The 19,872-nt window shown below is 45.0% G+C and overlaps 1 protein-coding gene across 1 annotated transcript in view; it reads right to left on the bottom strand.

Moving 5' to 3' along the window:
- The window catches only part of PLXNC1 (plexin C1), a 149,325-nt gene that overhangs the window by 83,204 nt on the left and 46,249 nt on the right, over nt 1-19,872 (bottom strand). The window contains exon 5 of the mRNA XM_060656754.3: nt 5,491-5,605. Coding sequence (XP_060512737.3) covers nt 5,491-5,605 — 115 coding nt within the window. The remainder of the gene's footprint in view (nt 1-5,490; nt 5,606-19,872) is intronic.

Below are 19,872 nucleotides of genomic sequence, written 5' to 3'. Positions count from 1 at the left end.
CTAAAGACAGGAACAACCCAAATGGGGTCTGAACTCCAGTATTTAGAGTTAGGGAGAGAAGAAGCCAGCAAGGGAGGCTGAGGCATGGCCAGAGAGAAGGAAGAGAGCATGGATAGGGTATGCCGTGTGTGTGTGGGGGTGGGGGGGCGGGGGGGGTGGGGGAGGGCAATGGAAGTGGGCATTTCAAGAACGCAGCCAACAGGCCAAGTAAGATGAGGACTTACAGCATCTACCGAATGGCTACAAGCAATTCACTGGTGACCCCAGCAGGAACAGTCTCAGGGGAATATTGGGACAGAAGCCAGGTTGGAGTTGATCTTGAAAATAGCAAGTTTTTTCAAATGTAGTGAAAGAAGAGGATAGTCAGGGAGGTGAAGGTATTTTTGTGTGAGTGCGGGTTCCAGGCAAGTACAGAGAAATAGCTGATGCCTTGGCTTAATAAAGCCAACTTGGGAATCCTTACCAGGCGGACAGCTCCTTCTCCAGAAAAGCTGGATAAAGAGGGAAGGAAGACACAAAGAGTCAGATGAGACAGAAAGTTTGAATGTCAATTAGCTAGTAATGTCCATGGGGCCAGAGAGCTCACTGCATTCTAGCAACAAACCTTATTTTATTTAACCACTCCCCTTACTGCCAAAGAGATCGGTTCTTTCCAGGTTTCTCAGTCTACAAAAGCTACCACAATGGCCTCTGCATTCTTTTGGTTTTCCTTCTTTCAAGTTACTTCTTCAGAATTTGAAGACTGGAATTTGTGCTTCAAGCAGAATGAATATACTTATGCCTTTGGAAACATCACAGCAAATTGCTCTCCAAAAAGGCTGTGCTAATTGGCATGGCCAACACTAGGTGTTAGCATATCTTATCATTTTAATTTGTATTTATTTGATAACTAGTGAAGTTGAACATATTTCCTTAACTATGCCTAACTCCCTAAACCTCCTCTTGTGAGAATATATGCTTCTTTCTGCCTACTTTTTTGGTGTCTTGGAGTTTGTTTGTTTTTTTTAACTTCTCCTAGCTTTAATATCTTACAATTAATATTTTGCCTATTGCAAATGTTTTCCTGAAGTGTGTGCATTAGTTATCTTTTTTATTGTATAGATTTTTTTTAAATGTCAAGTATATGAATATTTTTCTTTTGTTATTACATACTACATTGCTTCAGAGCTAAGAAAATTTTATTTCCAATTATCGGGTACTCCATTCTACTTTCTGGGTTTTTTTGTTTTGGCTTTTTATGTGGATTTCTTAGTTTAAATTTTACTTTTGTATTTAACGTAAAATGTGAATTATGTTTCCATATTTGAAGTCTATTATTTTAGTGCCTTTTGGGAAAAGTTCTTTTATTTCCTCTTATTTTATGATACCTGATCTTTACAATTTTTACATTTATTTCTGAGCTTTCTTGTCTATTCCTAGGATCTCCAGTCCTTTTTTTTTTTAAAGATTTTTTTTTTAATTAGAGAGAGAGAGCACACAAGAGCAGGGGGGAGGGAGAGAAAGAGAGAGGGAGGGAGGGAGGGAGAATCTCAAGCAGGATCCACACTCAGTGCAGAGCCCAACATGGGTCTTGATCCCATGACCCTGGGATCATGACCTAAGCTGAAATCAACTCAACCAACTGAGCCACCCAGGTGCCCCTGTATTCCTACTTTTAAACAGAATCATGGGTTGAGTTATTATTGCTATATATATGTTTATAATCATATGGAAATGGTCTAGCTTAAATAAATTTCTGTGTTTTCAAAATACATTTTGGATATTCTTGACCAGTTCATATTATTTCAGTTGACTTTTATATTACTTTTAAGAAAAAGTCTATTCAAATCTTCACTGGGATTACATGAAATCTAGAAACTAGGTTGAGGAAGAAATGACGTTTATGATAACTTCCTGCCCAGCAACATAGTATGTGTCTGGATATATTCAGGATGCTTGTCGTATCTTCCAAGAGAATGCTTTGTGTTTTTGTTTTATTTATGCTTATGTTTTTAATTGATGAAGTTAATCATGAGTTATCAATAGCCTTGATAGACCACTGTCCCACTATCTAATTATTATTAGAAAGAATTGCTTAGGGGGGTACCTGGGTGGCTCAGTTGGTTAAGTGCCTGACTCTTGATTTCAGCTCATGATCTCCTGGTTCGTGGGACTGAGCCCCACATCAGGCTCTGTGCTGACAGCATGGAGCCTGCTTGGGATCCTCTCTCTTTCCCTCTCTCTCCCCCCCACTCATGAGCATACACACTCTCTTTCTCTCAAACTGAATAAAAAAAAAAACATTAAAAAAAAAAGAAATTGAGGCAAGCTGTTGCATAGCCCAAATTGCTATTTTTTGGTAGTTGTCTTTAACATGTATCTCCTAGTAAAAGTGATTTTAAAATACAGGGTATATACCTCGCTCTTTCAGTTGATGGCTGAGTATTTTGGTTGTTTTTAATGAATGAGATCTTTTATTAATGGACACTAACTCTTTTACCTCACGTACAGTAAAGTTATCGATAGTTGAATGTTTATCGAACATTTGGTACTTTTATTTTACTTTCGTTTGAATCATTTTAAAAGCTACTCTGTTTAGGTTTCAAAGCTACACAACCACGGAAGATGAGCACATGGTGATATTTTTTATCTGCTGCGGTCCCATAGTTATTTCTATTACTTGTTTCTTGTATTGCTGCACTAGATGCAACTTTGCACAGGATGCTGGTTTTACCAGTGACAGTGGAACTCCTTGTTTTCGTTCTGCTTTGTAAAAGAATGTTTCCAGTGTCTCTCCTTTAGGAATCCTGCTGCTGGTGGGAAATGCTTGCATGTCTATATATTTTCTGTTTTTATTAGTACAAGCTGTTTTTACTGAATGTTAAAATCCCTTTATAGGTATGCAAATAGTTTTACATAATGCAAAAATGGGATGTCATACGTGCTTGTGTTTGTGTATGTGAGAATTTCATTTTTTCCCCCCTACTTGTCTTGGCCTTCCCTCTCCACCACATCATCTGTCATGCCATCAGGAGAGCCCATGTTCACGACCTAGTAAGAATTCTTTTGTATTTTTCTCCATGCTCAAATAATCACATAGAGACATAAACATATATAGATTATGCTATATCAATAGCATATCATATATGCTATATACATCAATAGCATATATTGAGTTTGTGATCAATACAAGATCATGCTACACATACTTTTCTGCATCTTGCTGTTTTTGCTCAACAAAACCTCACGAAATCCCTCCAAGCCAACTGGAATTGCTCCAATTATTTCTTGTTAATGCCGATTCTGTAATGAGGATGAGGATATACAGTCTTCTAATTGTTTTGTGGAAAGAGATGATGCTTCTTGGAAGCAGGGGCTCTGCATTATATCGGGGTCTTTCTGTACTCAGAACGTTAGTAGAATGTTACAAAGGCATATGATGGGCAGCTAGCAAACACTCTTTGACTTGAGCTATGGACTGACGTCTCTGTAGATAAGGATCGGGGTATTATTTAAATTAACAAAGGTCTGGGACTTTCATGTAAGTCACAGATGACCGTGACGATAGGACATGTTTTGAAATAATAGGACTAAGAGATGGCATCACACATCTTATCAACGTTATTAAAATAATCAGTCCAAAGTTGGTTTCAAAGACGAACTTTACTCAGATTACTAAATTCTTATCTCCTTTACCTTGAGAGTGATGGTAGCTGGAGAGCAAGGTAATGGTTGTGTGGAAAGGCTCTACAGGGATTTGGGTAAACCATAGTGGGACTCAGGGTAGAGAAGAAAGCACTAGTGGATGTTTGGGTGGTAAACATTTTTTGTGATGTTCCAAACTAGGTAGAAATGGCGATTAAGTTATACCAGGGAACCCAAAGATAGGTAAGCAAATTATGCAAGCAGCATTTTTTATTTAATGAACAAGTTGCTTTCCCTTACTACATTTAGCTGAAGTATCACCCTTAAAATTTTCAAAATGATAAAAAAATCTTGGGTAATCCTTTTTTTTTTAAATGTGTATTTATTTTGAGAGAGACAGAGAGTGTGCTTGTGTGAACGGGGTAGGGGTAGAGAGAGAGAGAGAGGGAAAGACAGAGTCCCAAGCAGGCTCTGTGCTACAGGGTGGAGCCCAACATAGGGCTCGATCTCACACCCGTGAGATCATGACCTGAGCCAAAATCAAGAGTCGGACACTTAACTGACAGAGCCACCCAGGCGCCCCAAATCTTGGGTGATCTTAGCCATTTATCAGAGTCCTGGGTATATTCAAAGATCATGGCATACATATGTATTTTTTATCATTCTCTATCAGCGCCCAAGTTAGCTATTTTCCAGACTGCTAAGAGAAACAAAAATTTGACCACACCTATGCTGAGATGCCTAAGCATCTTTTTCACACAGTTTTTTCACTCTGACTCAGGGCTGGTGGAGGTTTGGATGAAGGCTTTCCAAGTTCTTTTTTCACTGCCCCCCACCCACCTGCTGGAAGACAACAGAAAGTGACAACAGCCAAATACCTTTAAATCTGTGAGTTCTGATCAGTTATGACTTGAAAGCTTTATTCTTTTATTATTTATCACTCATTAAATGCTCCGGCTCTCCTTTATTAAATGTTAAATCATCTTAAGTGGTATGGTTCTTGCTATTTGAAATGGCAAAGTGCACAGGAAAAGAGAAAGTGGCCCATTTCCTTGTTAATGTGGCATTCAAATAAAACAGAGTGAGCTCAACAGACAGGTCAACTGACTGCTGATGGGGATCCTGTACAATTATTCATAATACAAGAACTATAATTAGGGAGAAAATGTCTCCTTATAGCACCACTGAGATTACAAGGCAGGAATTCCATTTTCCCATAGGGTATGGATGGCTGTGAATCAGAAAATGCTTGAATATGCCCCTCATTGCTTCCTTTCTCTCATCCGGTGACAGGGCTGAAGAGCTGCCCATGGCAGTATGGCCATAACAAGAGCCCACTGGCTTTCCAGGGGACCCCACTTGCAATTTTTCCTGCCCATATTGGTTTCTTGCCCTCTCGACCAATACCGCTCATATAGCCATGCACATAAGCTAGTTATCAGGAGGAGCCTGAGCAAATTAGGAAAAGGACCATAAAACAAAATTCTACACTTAAGCCACATTTAAGGAATCTTGTTGACCATGAACTGGAACTTTTTTCTTCTTCTTTTTGTTTCAATCAGTATATTTTTCTACTACAATGATAGTCCATCTTTTCTTGAAATTCAGCTAATGAGGGTCATCTTCAGCTCTGCAAGATGACAAACTCCATGAGGGCAGGCTCACGCTATGTCTTGTTCTCCGCTATTTCCCTAGCACCTTGCAGTGTGTATGGTATCTGCTGGGCCCTCAGTATTAGTTAACGAAACGAATGGGCTCCCTTACTTCGGCTTACTTAACACTAGTAGGTATTTCACACACAGAAGGAAGCGAGCATTAGTTGTACAAAGGGAGACAACAGAGACAAATGAGAGTCTTTCCTCTTACCTTATCTTCACTGCTTCGAAATAGGTTAATTTGAGGGCACTTTTTAGCTCCGGATGAAATATCCAGCCAGTTTTCATAGTTGTCTAAAGGTACACAATCTTCTTTGAAGGTACACCTATCAGAAGAAGCAAAAGGCAACAAAACAGCAACCCCACACATGCATTAGTTCAAAGTTTCTCATACTTGGTTTCAGTGCAGAACGCCAGGCTTTGTGGAGAGGACTATCGATTTCGAGTGAGAATAGGAACATGATGCTAAAACCATGAAAAGCAACAGGCCAGCAGCAGAGCGTTTTTCCATCATGTCTATGAGCAGGGAACAACACATTGAAATGTAGACAACACGTTGAACTTAGACTCCCGAGGCACCTCTCACGATGACATCGCCAAATACATCCAAAGCATATCCTCTCGCGGATTCTAAAATTAAAGAGCTCCCTTCCAGAAAAACCTTGCAAAGCACAGCCCAAGAAGGGGTTTACAGATCATATAAATTTTAGGTTTGTGATTTGTTCCCAGAATATCAACCTACCGTGCAAATTTTTATTACAAAAATAATAAAGCTAGCTTGTGCTTTGTTGTATGATAATTAAATATAAATATTTCAAGGGCAGAGTCCTCCCAAGAATGTGATAAGCCATTCCATAACCATCTGCTACATGACATTTATTTAGACAGAAACCCAATTATATCAAAAGATATGGGTGCAACACTTTCCAGGGCCACTGTCTCAAGTCTGTCAGCTCACAGGATGCCCCAGATAAATCTTAAGCTGTAGCCAGGGCCAACTCCTTTGATACACATGACCAAGAGCTGAGGGGTGAGACCGGTCCTTCGCTCGATATCTCAGTCACTCTAGGTCATGCTAACTTGGGAACTCCTATCTCACCAGAAGGGCTGCCAACCAGACGAAAAGAATGAACACCAAGTGTCATGTTCGTCTCGAAGGTGCTGAATTCCACAAACATTCCACTGAATACCATCCAGGCAAGACTAAGACATCTCTGTTATCTAAGCCTCCCCAAGGCCTCAGGTTAAAATGAAGGGACAGGGGAGAACCAGTGTCAGTAAGTTTGAAAAGAAATGGAAAATTCATGAATCATGAGATCGAAAAGCAACCAAATGATAACCACATTCATCTGTGGGGAGTCCCTGAAAGGACCGGAGTGCAGTGGGGTGTGGTCCCCCAAAAGGTATGTGACTTCACAAGCATTTCAATTCTCCTTCTTCCTCTTCTCTCCTTTTTTAATTCGTAAGAATTTAGGCCCCACGGTTTTGTCTTTGAGCTCTGCGCTAATTTGAATATGACAAAAATAGAACAGGAAGCCAGCGAGTTTCATTAAACATCATCCTCAAGCACAATGCTTTGAGCAAGCATTGGGGAACCCTGTTTGCTAAGAGCCCATCGGTGTCCAAACTCCCCTACATCCGTGGCAGTTCCTTCTCCAACACCCTGACCGTGGGGATTTTCAACAGCGGTTCTCCTCAGCTATAAATTTATCCGACCCTTGATGGCTAGCTCGTCCGTCACGGACATTAAGTTCAAATTCAACGGCCTGTCGGTGTCACGGGGCGTTTGCCACAGAGGGACAAGTATGGCTGGACTGAAAAACAGAATGATGAGGCTGGTTTCTCTATTTTGTATTTGAGAGAGATTAGGACTGCCAAAAACTACGTGCCTCTCAGGGGCACTCCAGTTTGTATTAGGCGCTTCCTCTGTCTCTAAGAACAACAAAAACAAAAACAAAAACAAAAAGCCAGTTCTAGAGAGACCGGAGTACAAATATTGTCGTAGGCTCTTAATGCTGCCTGGAAGTCAAGGCCCAAGGCTGCCAAAAAAACAAGTGTAAAATATTTCATACAAATAGTGCTGCGATTTGCCAATTTGTAGGCACAACACAGTGGTGCCACTGAGTTATCACTCCCTTTGCTGAACTCCTATAGCGTTTCTTGTCGGAGCCACACATTTTGGTATTTAATCATATGTTGTGTTGAATTACGACTTAACTGTTTCATATGCCGGTGTCATTTCTCCCCATGTCAGCTCTAAGCTCCTCAAAGGAAGGGAGAACGTTTTTAATGTTTCTTCAGCAAATCCCTCAGTGTCTGTCAGCATGATATGCAAATACTGGGCTTCAATAAATATTTTTGAATGGGTGGATGAAATATGAAATCTCTATAGGTTCTTTCCGGTGATTTTTCTTTCTCAAGTTCTCTTACAATTTAGGTCTGACTCCTACTTACCATAAACAGATTATTTTTAATGTAAGCTAAAAGTTCAAGTCCGGGGCCAGGGAGGGAGAAAATTAAGAGTTGAGGTTTTATCTTTTGGAAGCTGATCGGTTTATCTTTTGGGAAAAAAAAGAAAAAAAGAAAAAAAGATATAATGAACCTCTTCCTTCCTATTTTGTGTAAGGTAGGAACAAAATCCAACCATGTTAAGCAACTCAACATGAATTTCTTATTTTTAAGACACCTCTGAAATTTCGAAGCTCCCGTTTCTTGCTTAACAGTAAAAATAAATAAATATATAAAATAAAAAAATAAGACAGCAAACCGTGACACTAAGAATTCACAACCAGATGGTCAACCAACAACAGTATCTTATTACTTCTCCAATATTGCAGATGATAAAATCTTCACGACAGCACATTACCCACGCATTCGAATTTCTTAAGGAGGGGGAGCAGATCCTGGGGCCCCCACGTTTTAGTGAAACAAAACCAGGTGTTTTGAAATTATCCCTTTTGAAAGCTGTCATTCTTACTCCTGTGTATCACCAAAGCAACAGTCAGGCGCATAGACACGTAAGCCTTTGCCCAGATGAAATTAAAATCTCGTGGTGGGGCACAACTCTTGGTGAGGCTGACCCTCACGAGGTGCTCTCAGGTAGGCTGATCTCATAAGTGGCTTCATTTCAATTTCTTCAGGCCACAGATCAGAGGCAAATTGGATTCGGATTACAATGAGCACATTCTGGAGAAACGGGCAAGCGATGTATTTGCTTCCCTTACTCTGTGTTATTGCTGCTGCCCCTCCCTCTACGGGGGAGGGTCCACCCAAAAGTCCTAAGATTCCCAATCACTATTTTCTTTTTCTCGTCCTTATTTCTAGCTACATCTCATGCCCACACGATAAGGCCACTATGCAGACACTAGCCTATTTGCCAATCAGGGAATAGAAGCTGCTCAAATGCAAAGAAAAGACTGTCTGTAGAAACAAAACAAAGCAAAAGCCAAACCAGAAAGTTAATTAAAAAATTTTTTTTTCCTTAGGTGAAAAACACTGTATGTGGAAATCCTTTAGGGAAAAAGAATAGTTAAAAAGGCCCGTTCTTATTAGTTTGCTATGAAATCTGCTGTAAAGCTTAACCTATTCAAAATAATAAGAGTTTGATAATGCTCACTCAACTCTATGAGTACATGGGCCACCCCTCCCCCACCCCCAACTCATTATAAAGTATGCTCAAAACCTATCCAGGCCTCCACTCTTTTTTTTTTTTTATGTTTATTTATTTGTTTGAGAGAGAAAGAGCAAGTGCGTAGGAAGGGCAGAGAGACAAGGAAAGAGAGAATCCCAGGCTCTGGGCTAACAGTGCAGACAGAGCCCAACATGGGGCTCGAACTACGAGATCACAACTTGAGCTGAAATCAAGAGTCTGACGCTTAACTGACTGAGCCACCCAGGCGCCCCTAGGCTTCAAATCTTGAACAGAAAGGTTCCAGATACTTGTTTCTAAGTTTGCTGTTTGGAATTCAGAAAGTATTTTCATAGTATGGGTTTGCTTCCTGAACTCCTGGAAATCTTTCTAAACCCAAATATCCCAGAATAACTACCCCAGGCACCTGCAAGGAGGGAGCACTGCCCTGACCAGGCCCTGGACCGAGTGCTACAAGCAGTACTCCCCCTTCGTCCTCACAGCCACCTCATTCTACAGGGGTGACACAGAGGCTCAGAGAAGTGCAAAAACATGTCAACATCATACAGCCACAAGCGACACGAGTCTGCCTCCGGAGCCACCCACTTGGCCACTCTGTTGCACGGCCTCCTAGGAATCCTGACAACCGCTTAGTAAGGTGTGAAAGGGTAAAGATATTCAGAGATCCCCCTGGCTTCCTGGGGCCTCAACAGTGGTTGGGGGCTGGGGCTGCGCCAGGCCAGGACGAGCCCCCCAGGATCAAAGATTAAAGAAGGTCAGACAGAGTCTCTAGGTTGAGAGGACATCAAGGACAGGGTGGGGAAGGGGGGATTCTGCGACTCCTCTGATTTGCATCTGTCACTAGCCCTGAATACAAAACATCCATCTACAGGTTAAAATCCCAGGAGGCCCCCATTTTACAAATCTACCGTGCCCCCCAAATCGGCTCGCTACCCATCTGTTTGTCATGTGGAATGCACATTTCCCCTCCCCGTAGAAATAATGTTATAAACAGTGATTAGGTCTCCAGGTTAGCCCACAAAACCTATTTATCCGTAATGTAACCTTCGATGCTATATATTTGCAATAAAGTGTAGCCGGAAACAATGAGATTGCAGCCATTTGCATTATATAGCAGTTTTTCTTCTACTTTACTTGTGTTTCTGCTCAGCTGGTAGTCTGGGAACAGTGCCCAGCTGGATCGACTTTTACATTTATTACTACAGTATTATATTTATACAGCATTTCTGTTTTTTTTTTTAATGGGTATGATTTAAATTATTAAATTGTTTTCATGCCAACAGAATGCACAGGGAGACCTACCTCTGAAAAGGAGCTGAAGTTTCCAGGCAGGTGAAAGGCCCCTGGGCTGGGCTGGGGGACCCTGGAATCTGACTCTATTAGGCCAGAATCTCTCTCTCTCTCTCTTTTTTCTCTTGGTCAGTGAGAGTTTATTGGTCCTTAGCATGACATCTCAGTTACCAAGATAAAGTCACATACACGACTGCAGGTAAAAACACGTAAAATAATATAAAAATATATTGAAAGCTCCTTTTATGTGTGTCCTGAATTAAGTGGTATAACAAACGCTATCATAAACAGAGAGCTTCAATCACACAACTCAGTCTCACTGAAGTTACAGGAGTGTTTGTAAATACGAGTTTTAAAATCTAAGTTACAAACATGTAAGCACTGAAAGACTAGTATAAAAGTGAAATGTGGCATCTAAGTGAGCTCTTCTGTCATTTGTAGTTGACAGCCTGGGACAATGAGGGAGCCTTGCCTCACCTACTTTTTGAGGTACGACTATCCAACTAGGTCAGCAATATGCTGGAATATTTAATGGTCTTTGAGTTGACTTTTCCCTTTTGCGAAGCCCAAAGAGCAACCCAGAGCTTATTACTGTGCAAAAATTCTCCAAACTCCTAATAGAATTTAGGAGGGAACTTTTTCTTGTGACCCGCAGTGTCCTGGCCCAGTGTCCTGGCCTCAAGCCAGCGAGTCCCCAGGGCTCAGATGGGGCTGACTGCCAGCAGCCCCTTCCTAGGGTGATCCTTTTGCTCCAATTTGTGCCTCCTCCTCCATAAAAAAAAAAAAAAAAAAAAAAAAAAAAAAAAAAAAATCTCGTATCGAAACGTAAAATAACCCATCGCTTCAGAGACCTCACCATGATCACACTCACTCCAGGTGATATAAAACTGAAGCCACTAATAGGAAAGTTGGCAAAAAGCATGTGAGCCCTGGAGGACTTCTGCCCGCCCCTAAGAAAAATCCTACTACACCTGATGTCCCTGCCGGGCCCCTGGCGTCCACTCCTAAGGTCAAAATTGGCAACACAGTGCCATGGCCCTTCCTCCCGAGACAGCCTAAGACCCTGTCCTTCCACCTGTAGCCCTCAGAGGAATCAAGTGGATCTTCAATTTCACAGTCAGACCCCTAAGGCGCCCGGCAGGTTCCAGAAGGGGTGGTGCGGGGGAGCAGGCATCCTCCCTGCCTCAGTCCTCAAAGAGCCCACTTACTCAACCTTGAAATAGAAACTCTGAACTCAGAAACGTAACTTCTACTTCCTGCCACTCGGATTTCATCAGCATCCCCTAATCTAATTGTTCGCCAAGAGCAGACAGTCCCTGAAGGAAACTGATAACTAAGTATCAGGTCATTGGCTGGAATGTGGGGTTGGTGTGACCTATTCCAAAGATTCTATACTGATATAATATCAGAAAACTTTTAACAAGGAAACAAATCCAGCCTCTCAGGGAACGGAAGGCTGTGTCCACATGGGGGGAAGGTTTTGCCAGGAGAGCATCCCAAGGTCTTCTGCTAAGTGATTTGAAACAGATGTCTGCATTTTTAGGAAAGGCACAGAGGAGGACCCAGGTGGTCCCCAGGGTTGGGGGGCTTTTATGGACACTGTCAGTCCGCGAGATGAAGAAACCAAACTCGACTGAATAGAAGAGAGTAGGATGTCACTGTGGCAAAACTACACTCCGAATTCAAGGCCTCCAGAGTCAGGAAAAGGGAATGTCAAATGCAAGATCAAAATAACTTGCCGGGGAAGCTGAAAAATTGGATCTTCATCACTGGAGCTGAAAGGCAACCTACATGATAAAATTATGCTAATAACAGAGACAATTTAGAAGATTTAAAAAAAAAAAAAAGAAAACATCTAATATTCCAGGCCACGTTCTTTCACATGATTTGATTCATTGTTTCTTCATAACAAACCTATGAAGAACAGAATTGTCCCTGCTTTACAGATGGGGGAAACTGAGGTGCAGAAGGCACCATATTGCTTTCCCAAGGTCAAAGAGTTAGCAAGTGGAGGGGCTGAGATACAAAAACCAGGCAGTGTAGCTTCCCATGTCCATGGTCTCATCTATGAGCCTATATGGCCTCCTACAAAAGCTAACACTGAGCCCTTCCCACCAGAGCAGGGCCAGGCACTGCTCTGAGGGCTTTCTGGAAATCAACTCATTGATCCTGACAACCACCTCAGGAAGTAGGCATTATCTGCTCCACGTCAAGCATGAGGAAACTGCCGTGCAGAGAGGTCAGGTGGTGCAGTATGGGTCTCAGCAGTCCTCTTGCTCCTGTGCCAAATTCCTCAGGGATTCCAAAGGCTTCCCAGGATAGCAACATCGTAAGTGCCAAGATAAAACTAAACAGGTTCTCCCAGAGCAGGGCCATATAGGAAAATACAGGTTTTATTCACTTCTTGGCATTTTTCAAAATGTGTTCTTTGGGTTGTTTTGGGTGTTCGTGTTGAAGTAGGGTTCTATGGTTACGAGGTTTGGGAGACACTGGTCAAAAAAAATTTTTTTAAACTAATTTCTCTGCTGCAGGACTTCTCAGAGCCTTGAATATGCTGGTGTACTTTGTAACTTTCCAAGGCAGGAATGAATGATCTTCCAGCTTTTTAGAAGTTCTAGTATGCACGCCAGGAAATACTGCCCGATCTTGGTTAATGAGCAGTAAATCAAATAGTGGAAAAAATAGAAAACCCTGGGCCTTTCTTGGCTTTTTTCTCAACTCTCATACTCGGTTGATCATGACCTATTACTTCTCAGCATCCGTCTAGGCTATCTCCCACGTTCCACCCTCATCCATCACCTCTCACCTGGGTTCCTGCCTTCCCACCTCCAGTGCCTCCAGCCAGCCTCTACACGGGCATCTAGGTTATTCTCAAACACAGAGTGATCATAGTACTTCCTACTTAAAAACTTTCAATGGCGCCCTTTTGCCTACATTAAACTCCTCCACCTATGTGTCTTTTATGACGAGGAGCCTAGAACACATGTTTCCATGTCCAAGTCTATAACCTGACCCTAGCATCTAGCCCCTGCGTTCGTCTCCAAACTCATCCCTAGGCAACTGTGGATTGGTGAGTCTGTCTGTTTGATTAACACATGCGGTGCTAACATGCCTGCCTCTTCCTATCATATGCTGTTCCCATGGTCCAGAGTGCCCTTTGGCCTAGAATATACTTGGTGCAATTATGTTCCTTGTTCAAGGCTAGTTCAATGGGACTTTCCCCATGATTGCTTGCCCAACCTCTAGGCAGAGCAGTCGCTCCTTCCTCTGTGTTCCTGTGGCACCTTACATAGGCTCCAGGTGTATACAGCACATAGCATTGGTGGCTGATTGCCTCTCTCTCCCACCAGACTGTAGGTCACCGAGGGAAAGGCCCAGCTCATTCACCTTGGCGCCTCGGTCTAGTACCATATTTCGCATCCACACCACAAATATTTACTGAGGGCCCCCCAGACACCAAACACCACAGTAGGTGCTGCAAACACATCACTGCGTAAGCCAGGTAAAGTACCCCTGTTAACGAGCTTCTTTTCCAGTGGGGCACACAGACATAAACCAGATAAGCAAACCCTAATTTAAAATAATTTAAAATTCAGGTAAGTCTTCTGCAGAAACCAAAAAAAGGAGCACAGAGGAACTACTTTAGATTGACCGGTCAAGAAAGATGGCATTTCAGCTCGGAGTTCGAGGATGAAAACCATCCAGCCATATCAGGAAGGATGGGAACAGCATTCCAGGCACAAGGAACAGCACATGCCAGGACCCTGAGTTCACACAGACCTTGGTCTCTGCAAGGAACTGATTAAACACCAGACCGGCTAGTAATCAAAGAGGAGAGTGATTCTGCCAATTACAAGCCAGTGACCTCGGGCAAGTGACGGGCCCTCTGTGTCTCAGGCTGTCCATCTGCAGATACACAGATGATAACAGGTTCTATCTACCTCATGGAGTTGTTACAACAATGCCTCGGCAAATATTAGTAGCTGTTGGTATATTTATCACTTGGGCAAATGAAACAGACTGTAGGCAAAAATTTGGAGGACATAAGGTAAACAAACAGAAGGGACCGGGGCAGTAAAGCTACCCAGACTGCCCGCTGGCATGGCCCACATACAGCAGGTCAACACTCAGCACACCTTTCCTACATAAGGAGCAGACAAAGTTCAAGGCTTCTTGGAAGATTCTTAATCACAATGCTCCTTCCCCCCAATACGAAGGGGCTCCTTGGGGTCTCTCCATGCCATGAGCCCCGGCTGTGAGCACTTTCCACAGTGGACGGATGGCTTCTGGTCAGTGTGCGCAGCCCGCCCTAACCGTGAGCTTCTCTGGGGGCAGAACCTCATTCATCTCTGTTTCCCCCAAGGGCCTAGTCCAGAGCCTGACCCACAGCTGGTATTCAACAAGCACTGGCTGAGTTGGATTAAGAATTCAGTTTTCAGGGGCGCCTGGGTGGCGCAGTCGGTCAAGCGTCCGACTTCAGCCAGGTCACGATCTCGCGGTCCGTGAGTTCGAGCCCCGCGTCGGGCTCTGGGCTGATGGCTCGGAGCCTGGAGCCTGTTTCCGATTCTGTGTCTCCCTCTCTCTCTGCCCCTCCCCCGTTCATGCTCTGTCTCTCTCTGTCCCAAAAATAAATAAAAAACGTTGAAAGAATTCAGTTTTCAAGTGACTAAAATTCTTGACTATGTCTCCATGATACCAGCATAAGGTGTTTCATTGATTTTTGTTCGCTGGGCTGGCCTGTTAACTGGCATGGTGGAAAACCAGCCTTTGTCCTGAAACTTGGAGCTGTTTAGCGCACATAAAACACATTTGCAGCCTGAAACACTCACACAAAAGGGATTTGTAGCCTTCACCCCATGTGGTTCTTTTGTAGGTGATGAGCGTACTAAAGTTGGTGTTTTTATTCCCAAGCGCAAACCATGAGCTGAAGAATTTAAGGAGGTATTTTTAAAATATGTAACGTGGAAGTAAAAATAGGAAACCGACGGATGCCTCTTGAGTCAAGGAGCTCTGGGTTCAAAGCTACTTGTCCACACATTCCCGGTGCAGCTGGGGGCACATTCCTTTCCCTCTCTGGGCTTCAATATCCCCGCCAGTAAGCAGGTGGCAACGCTAACAACCCCATCTCCCTGAGGCCAATACCGAATGCCATGCTCCCTTCTCTATGCAGCAGAACATAAGCGCCCAAGCTTTACAGAACGTTACAAAAGCAAAAACGTGAAAGATGGCCTGGAAGGCTTCCAGCGAAGATCGGAACGGTGTGTCTGAAGGTGGAGGAGTTGCTGGGAACAGGACATGTACTAGGTCACAAAGACAAGTGAAAACATTTGAGGAATGTTTAAAAGCCAATCAATACATACTTATGAAAGTGCCTGCTGCCTGAGATAAGGTCATTTCCAAAAAAAAAAAAAAAAAAATCTCTTCCATTAAAACATGTATTTACTAAAAGGGGCGTTCCTTAATGGTACTTGTTCCAAGACAGAGAACATCAATTAAAGAGACGGTGCGGGTAACGGTTTGGAGGCTGAGCTCTGACGACCTCAGCGGCCAGCCCTTTCCAAGCAAAACCGGCTTCTGAGTCAGGTGAACGCTCTCCCTGCGTTGACCTCTGTCAACTGTCGGGGTAGCAAGAGCTGCGCCCCTTAATGACTTCATCCCCTCTCCACCTTCTGCTTTGAAAGAAGTAGGATCTGCGCACAGCTCCTCCCAGTTGACAAAGCTGATGAAGAACCCGGCGGGGGTGGGGGTTCTGCACCACTGGAAGGGCCCCCCGATCCCTTTCAGCATCCTCCGTAACCCAGATGCCTGGGCTGGGCGTCTGCCAGGGGAATTCAGTGACGCCCCGAGGTCCGAAGCACATATTCCCCTTTGTCCTACGTGCTCCTACACAATTAGTCGGCACAATGGGGTCCTCACACAAGAAGGAAGGGCCACCCCCAAATCCCATCATTATCCTTAACGCTGTCATTAGAGCCGCACTGGACCATAAAGGAGTGTCACTGCACAGTGACACATCCCGGATCGGAAGGAAAGGAGGAACGAATCAAGAATTACAACAAACTTCGGTCTCAGACTGTTTTCCTGGCCACTCAGCTAGGTGTGGCCGTAACCCCTGATGGGGGGTGGGGGGGAACATCTCCAAAGCTGAATGGGCTCCTCAGGTCTTGGCTGAGACCCTCCCTCTCGGTGAGGGCTTCTGGAGCCGCTCCGTCCCGTTCAGACTGCAACTTGTTCTGCCCCAAGCCAGCGCTTCCCTCCCCTGTCCTCTGCTGGATTTGTCTTCATAACATTGCTCACCATCTGACATGCTAGTTCCTTATTTATTTTTACACTGTCCCTCTTCCCTCATGCAGGGAGTTGAACAACATTCCCTCAAAATTCAGGTCCACCCAGAACCACAGGAGGTGACCTTATTTGGGAATAGGGTCTGTGCAGACGTAATTAAAGGATCTCAAGAGTAAATCCTCCCGGGTTTCAGGAATCCAGTGACCGCTGTCTCGAAGAGAAAGGAGAGGGAGATTTGGACACACAAAGAGGAAAAACGCACATAAGTGAGAGGCGGGGATTGCATTTCTGCTGCCACAGGCCCTGAAACACCAGAAGCCCCTGGCAGCTGGGAGAGGAGAGGGACCACTTTCCCCTAGGGCCTTCAGAGGGAACATGGCTCTGTGGACACCTCCATTTTGGATTTCTAGCCTCCAGAAGGGTGAGAGATAAGTTTCTGTTGTTTTAGGCCGCTGATCGTGTGGTCATTGGGTAAGGCAGCAGGAATCGAACACCCTGTTAGAAGGACCTCTCCGAGGGCAAAGGTTTAGGGCGCTGTCATTCACTGCTGGAGAATCCTAGTGCTTAGAACAGTACCTGACACATACTAGGTGCTCAATAAATACCCATTAAATGAAAGCACGGACGCTTACACTTTTAAGGTGGAAGGGTTTCTACATGTCAGGTTGGCTCCCATGGTCCTTGTTGGGCATAGCCAGTCATCCATGAAGGGTCCATTTGGACCAGGCTCTTCCCTCTCCTCCCACAGCCACAGGGGGTAATGTCTCTTCCTCGTTCCTCTTCCCTTTCCCTACAGTGGGAGGTGAGGGTACCAGCTTGTACAACCTGCAGCAGGCAGAGTAACAGCCCCCAAAGATACCCATGGCTCAGTCTCTGGGACATGTGAAAATGTCCCCTCACACAGCTAAAAGGGCTTTGCAGATGGGATTAGGGATCTCAAGAGGGGGGGAATTATCTTGGATTACCTGTGTGGGCCCAAAGTAATCACAAGGGGATCAAGAGAAGGCAGGAGGGTCAGGGTGAGAGAAAGGGACGTGACGAGGGAAACAGAGCCAGAGAGATGTGAAGATGCTACTTTGAAGACGCAGCCAGGAGCCAAGGCAGGAAGGAAGGCTGCCTCCGGGAGCCAGGAAAGACAAGGAAAAGGCTCCTCCCTACAGCCTCCAGGGGGAACACAGCCCTTCCACACATCGGTGTGAGCCCCGGGAAACCCAGAGCAGATTTCTGACCTCCAGAGCTGTCAGAACGGTTCCAAGCCACCCGGGTTGTGACCATTTGTCACGGCAGCAGTAGGAAGTGAATACACAAGCTCAGGTGGTTTGCTTGTCCCTCCCGGGCACACTGCACTCGCACTTACTTCCCAGGGTGGCAGGAGGACTGAATGGAGCACGGCGTGGAATGTGAGGCACAGCATCAGCATCCAGTGCAGGAGCACGCTCCCCCTGCACGCTCCCTGCAGACTCTGTCTTCCGACCCGGGGCTGGGGTGGGGGCTCGCTTCCTGCGGGAGGGTCAGTGGGCGCAGTCCCACCGGCTCCTCTGCGAACAGCCCTCCCGGCCGTCTCCACTACACGCTGCCCGCCTCTCAGATGCAGACGGGGGCAGCGGGGACTGAGACTTCACAAACGTGGGGTTATGGACTACCGTACTCCGTGGGTTGCCCCAGTCAACTTTCTGGGCAGTGACAGTCTATGGCCATTTAGAATTACACATTGGCCGGGGAGGCTCGAGGGAGGAATGTCTCTAGGAGGAGAGAGGGGAGGCAGACCTCAAGACAGGGGAGGAATGCAAGGGACTGGAGGTGGCCATAGGCAAATCATTTAACTCTTTTTTTGTTTGTTGCTCTGGGGTGCTGGGGACAAATATATTTAGCAGTCTGATTTTTCTGTCCTGTGTTCAAAAGTCCCTTCTGGGGGGCCTATGGGCGGCTCGGTCGGTTGAGTGTCCGACTTCAGCTCAGGTCGTGACCTCATGGTTTGTGAAGTCAAGCCCCGCCGTGGGCTCTCCGCTGACAGCATGGAGCCCGCTTCGGATCCTCTGCACCTGCCCCCCTTTCCGTTTCTCTGCCCCTCCCTGCTCGTGCTCATGTTCTCCCTCTCTCTCGAAAATAAATAAACATTAAAAAAAAATTTCCCTCTCCCCCTCCCTTTTAGGAAGTCTGACAGTGGGGCCGGCCACAGAGTGGTGTTATTAGGCCACACTGAGGAATGCTCTCTTACCAGCAGCTGCGAACCTGAAAGCTGCTACCAGGGGCTGCCTGGAGGTCTTCCCCTGGTCCATACGGAAGGAACATATAGAAGAATGTGGGCAAGTATTAGATTTACACAAATAATCAAGGGGAACTACAGATACCTTATAGGTAACACACCTGCTGATTAGCAAAGCCTTACCCTATATACTTCGTGTGCAGGATGGGGCATGACAGGTGGGGCAATGAAGACAAGCTCGGCCTTTCCTGCATGGCCCATTTTCAGAAGAGGACCCAGCCATAGTTCCATCGGGGGATGGGGACCAGAGCAAGTGGAGCGCCACTGTGGTGCTGGGAGAGGTGGGAGGTACATGAAATTTGAAGAAACAGCCGCCAAGTAGAGGACTCGGGAAGAACTGGGAGATAAACTCATTCATTACAAAATATACCAAAAGACAGTGTACCCTGGGAGGGGTACCATTGGGAAGTCTGATACAGCTGCTGCTTGAGTTAACGTGGTTCATGCTGGATGCTGCCATCAGGATAATCTTTTTTTTTTTTTTTTTTTTTTTTTTTTAACGTTTATTTATCTTTGAGACAGAGAGAGACAGAGCATGAACAGGGGTGGGGCAGAGAGAGAGGGAGACACAGAATCTGAAACAGGCTCCAGGCTCTGAGCTGTCAGCACAGAGCCCGACGCGGGGCTCAAACTCACAGACCGTGAGATCATGACCTGAGCCGAAGTCGGATGCTTAACCGACCAAGCCACCCAGGCGCCCCAGGATAATCTTTTTAAAACACAAATATGATCATGTCAATCCTCTGCTGAAAATCCTTTACCAGGTTCCCAGCACCCCCGAATCAAGTCCAAACTCAGAGTCCTTCACATCCTGGTCCCACCCAATGCCCCATCCCCTTCTTGCCTTCCAGAACCAGTGCTCTGGGGGTAATATCCAATCTGCCGCTCCCTCAAAAGACCTCTCCCTATGCTGGATCCTCTACCTGAAATGCCTTCCACTCTCTCTTCCCTTGGTGAAAGTTCATTCAGGCTTCCAGGCCTAATTTTAATGCCACTTCCTGTCTGAAGCCTTCACCAACCTTGGTTACAACGAATGGCTCCCTCCTCTGGGCTTCCACCATCGCAATGGCTGTTACTTGAGTGCTTACTAAGAGCCAGGCACT

The sequence above is a fragment of the Panthera onca genome, chromosome B4 (assembly GCF_046562875.1).
Source record: "Panthera onca isolate mPanOnc1 chromosome B4, mPanOnc1 haplotype 2, whole genome shotgun sequence".
NCBI lineage: Eukaryota > Metazoa > Chordata > Mammalia > Carnivora > Felidae > Panthera > Panthera onca.
This window is presented reverse-complemented; position numbering and strand designations above follow the sequence as displayed.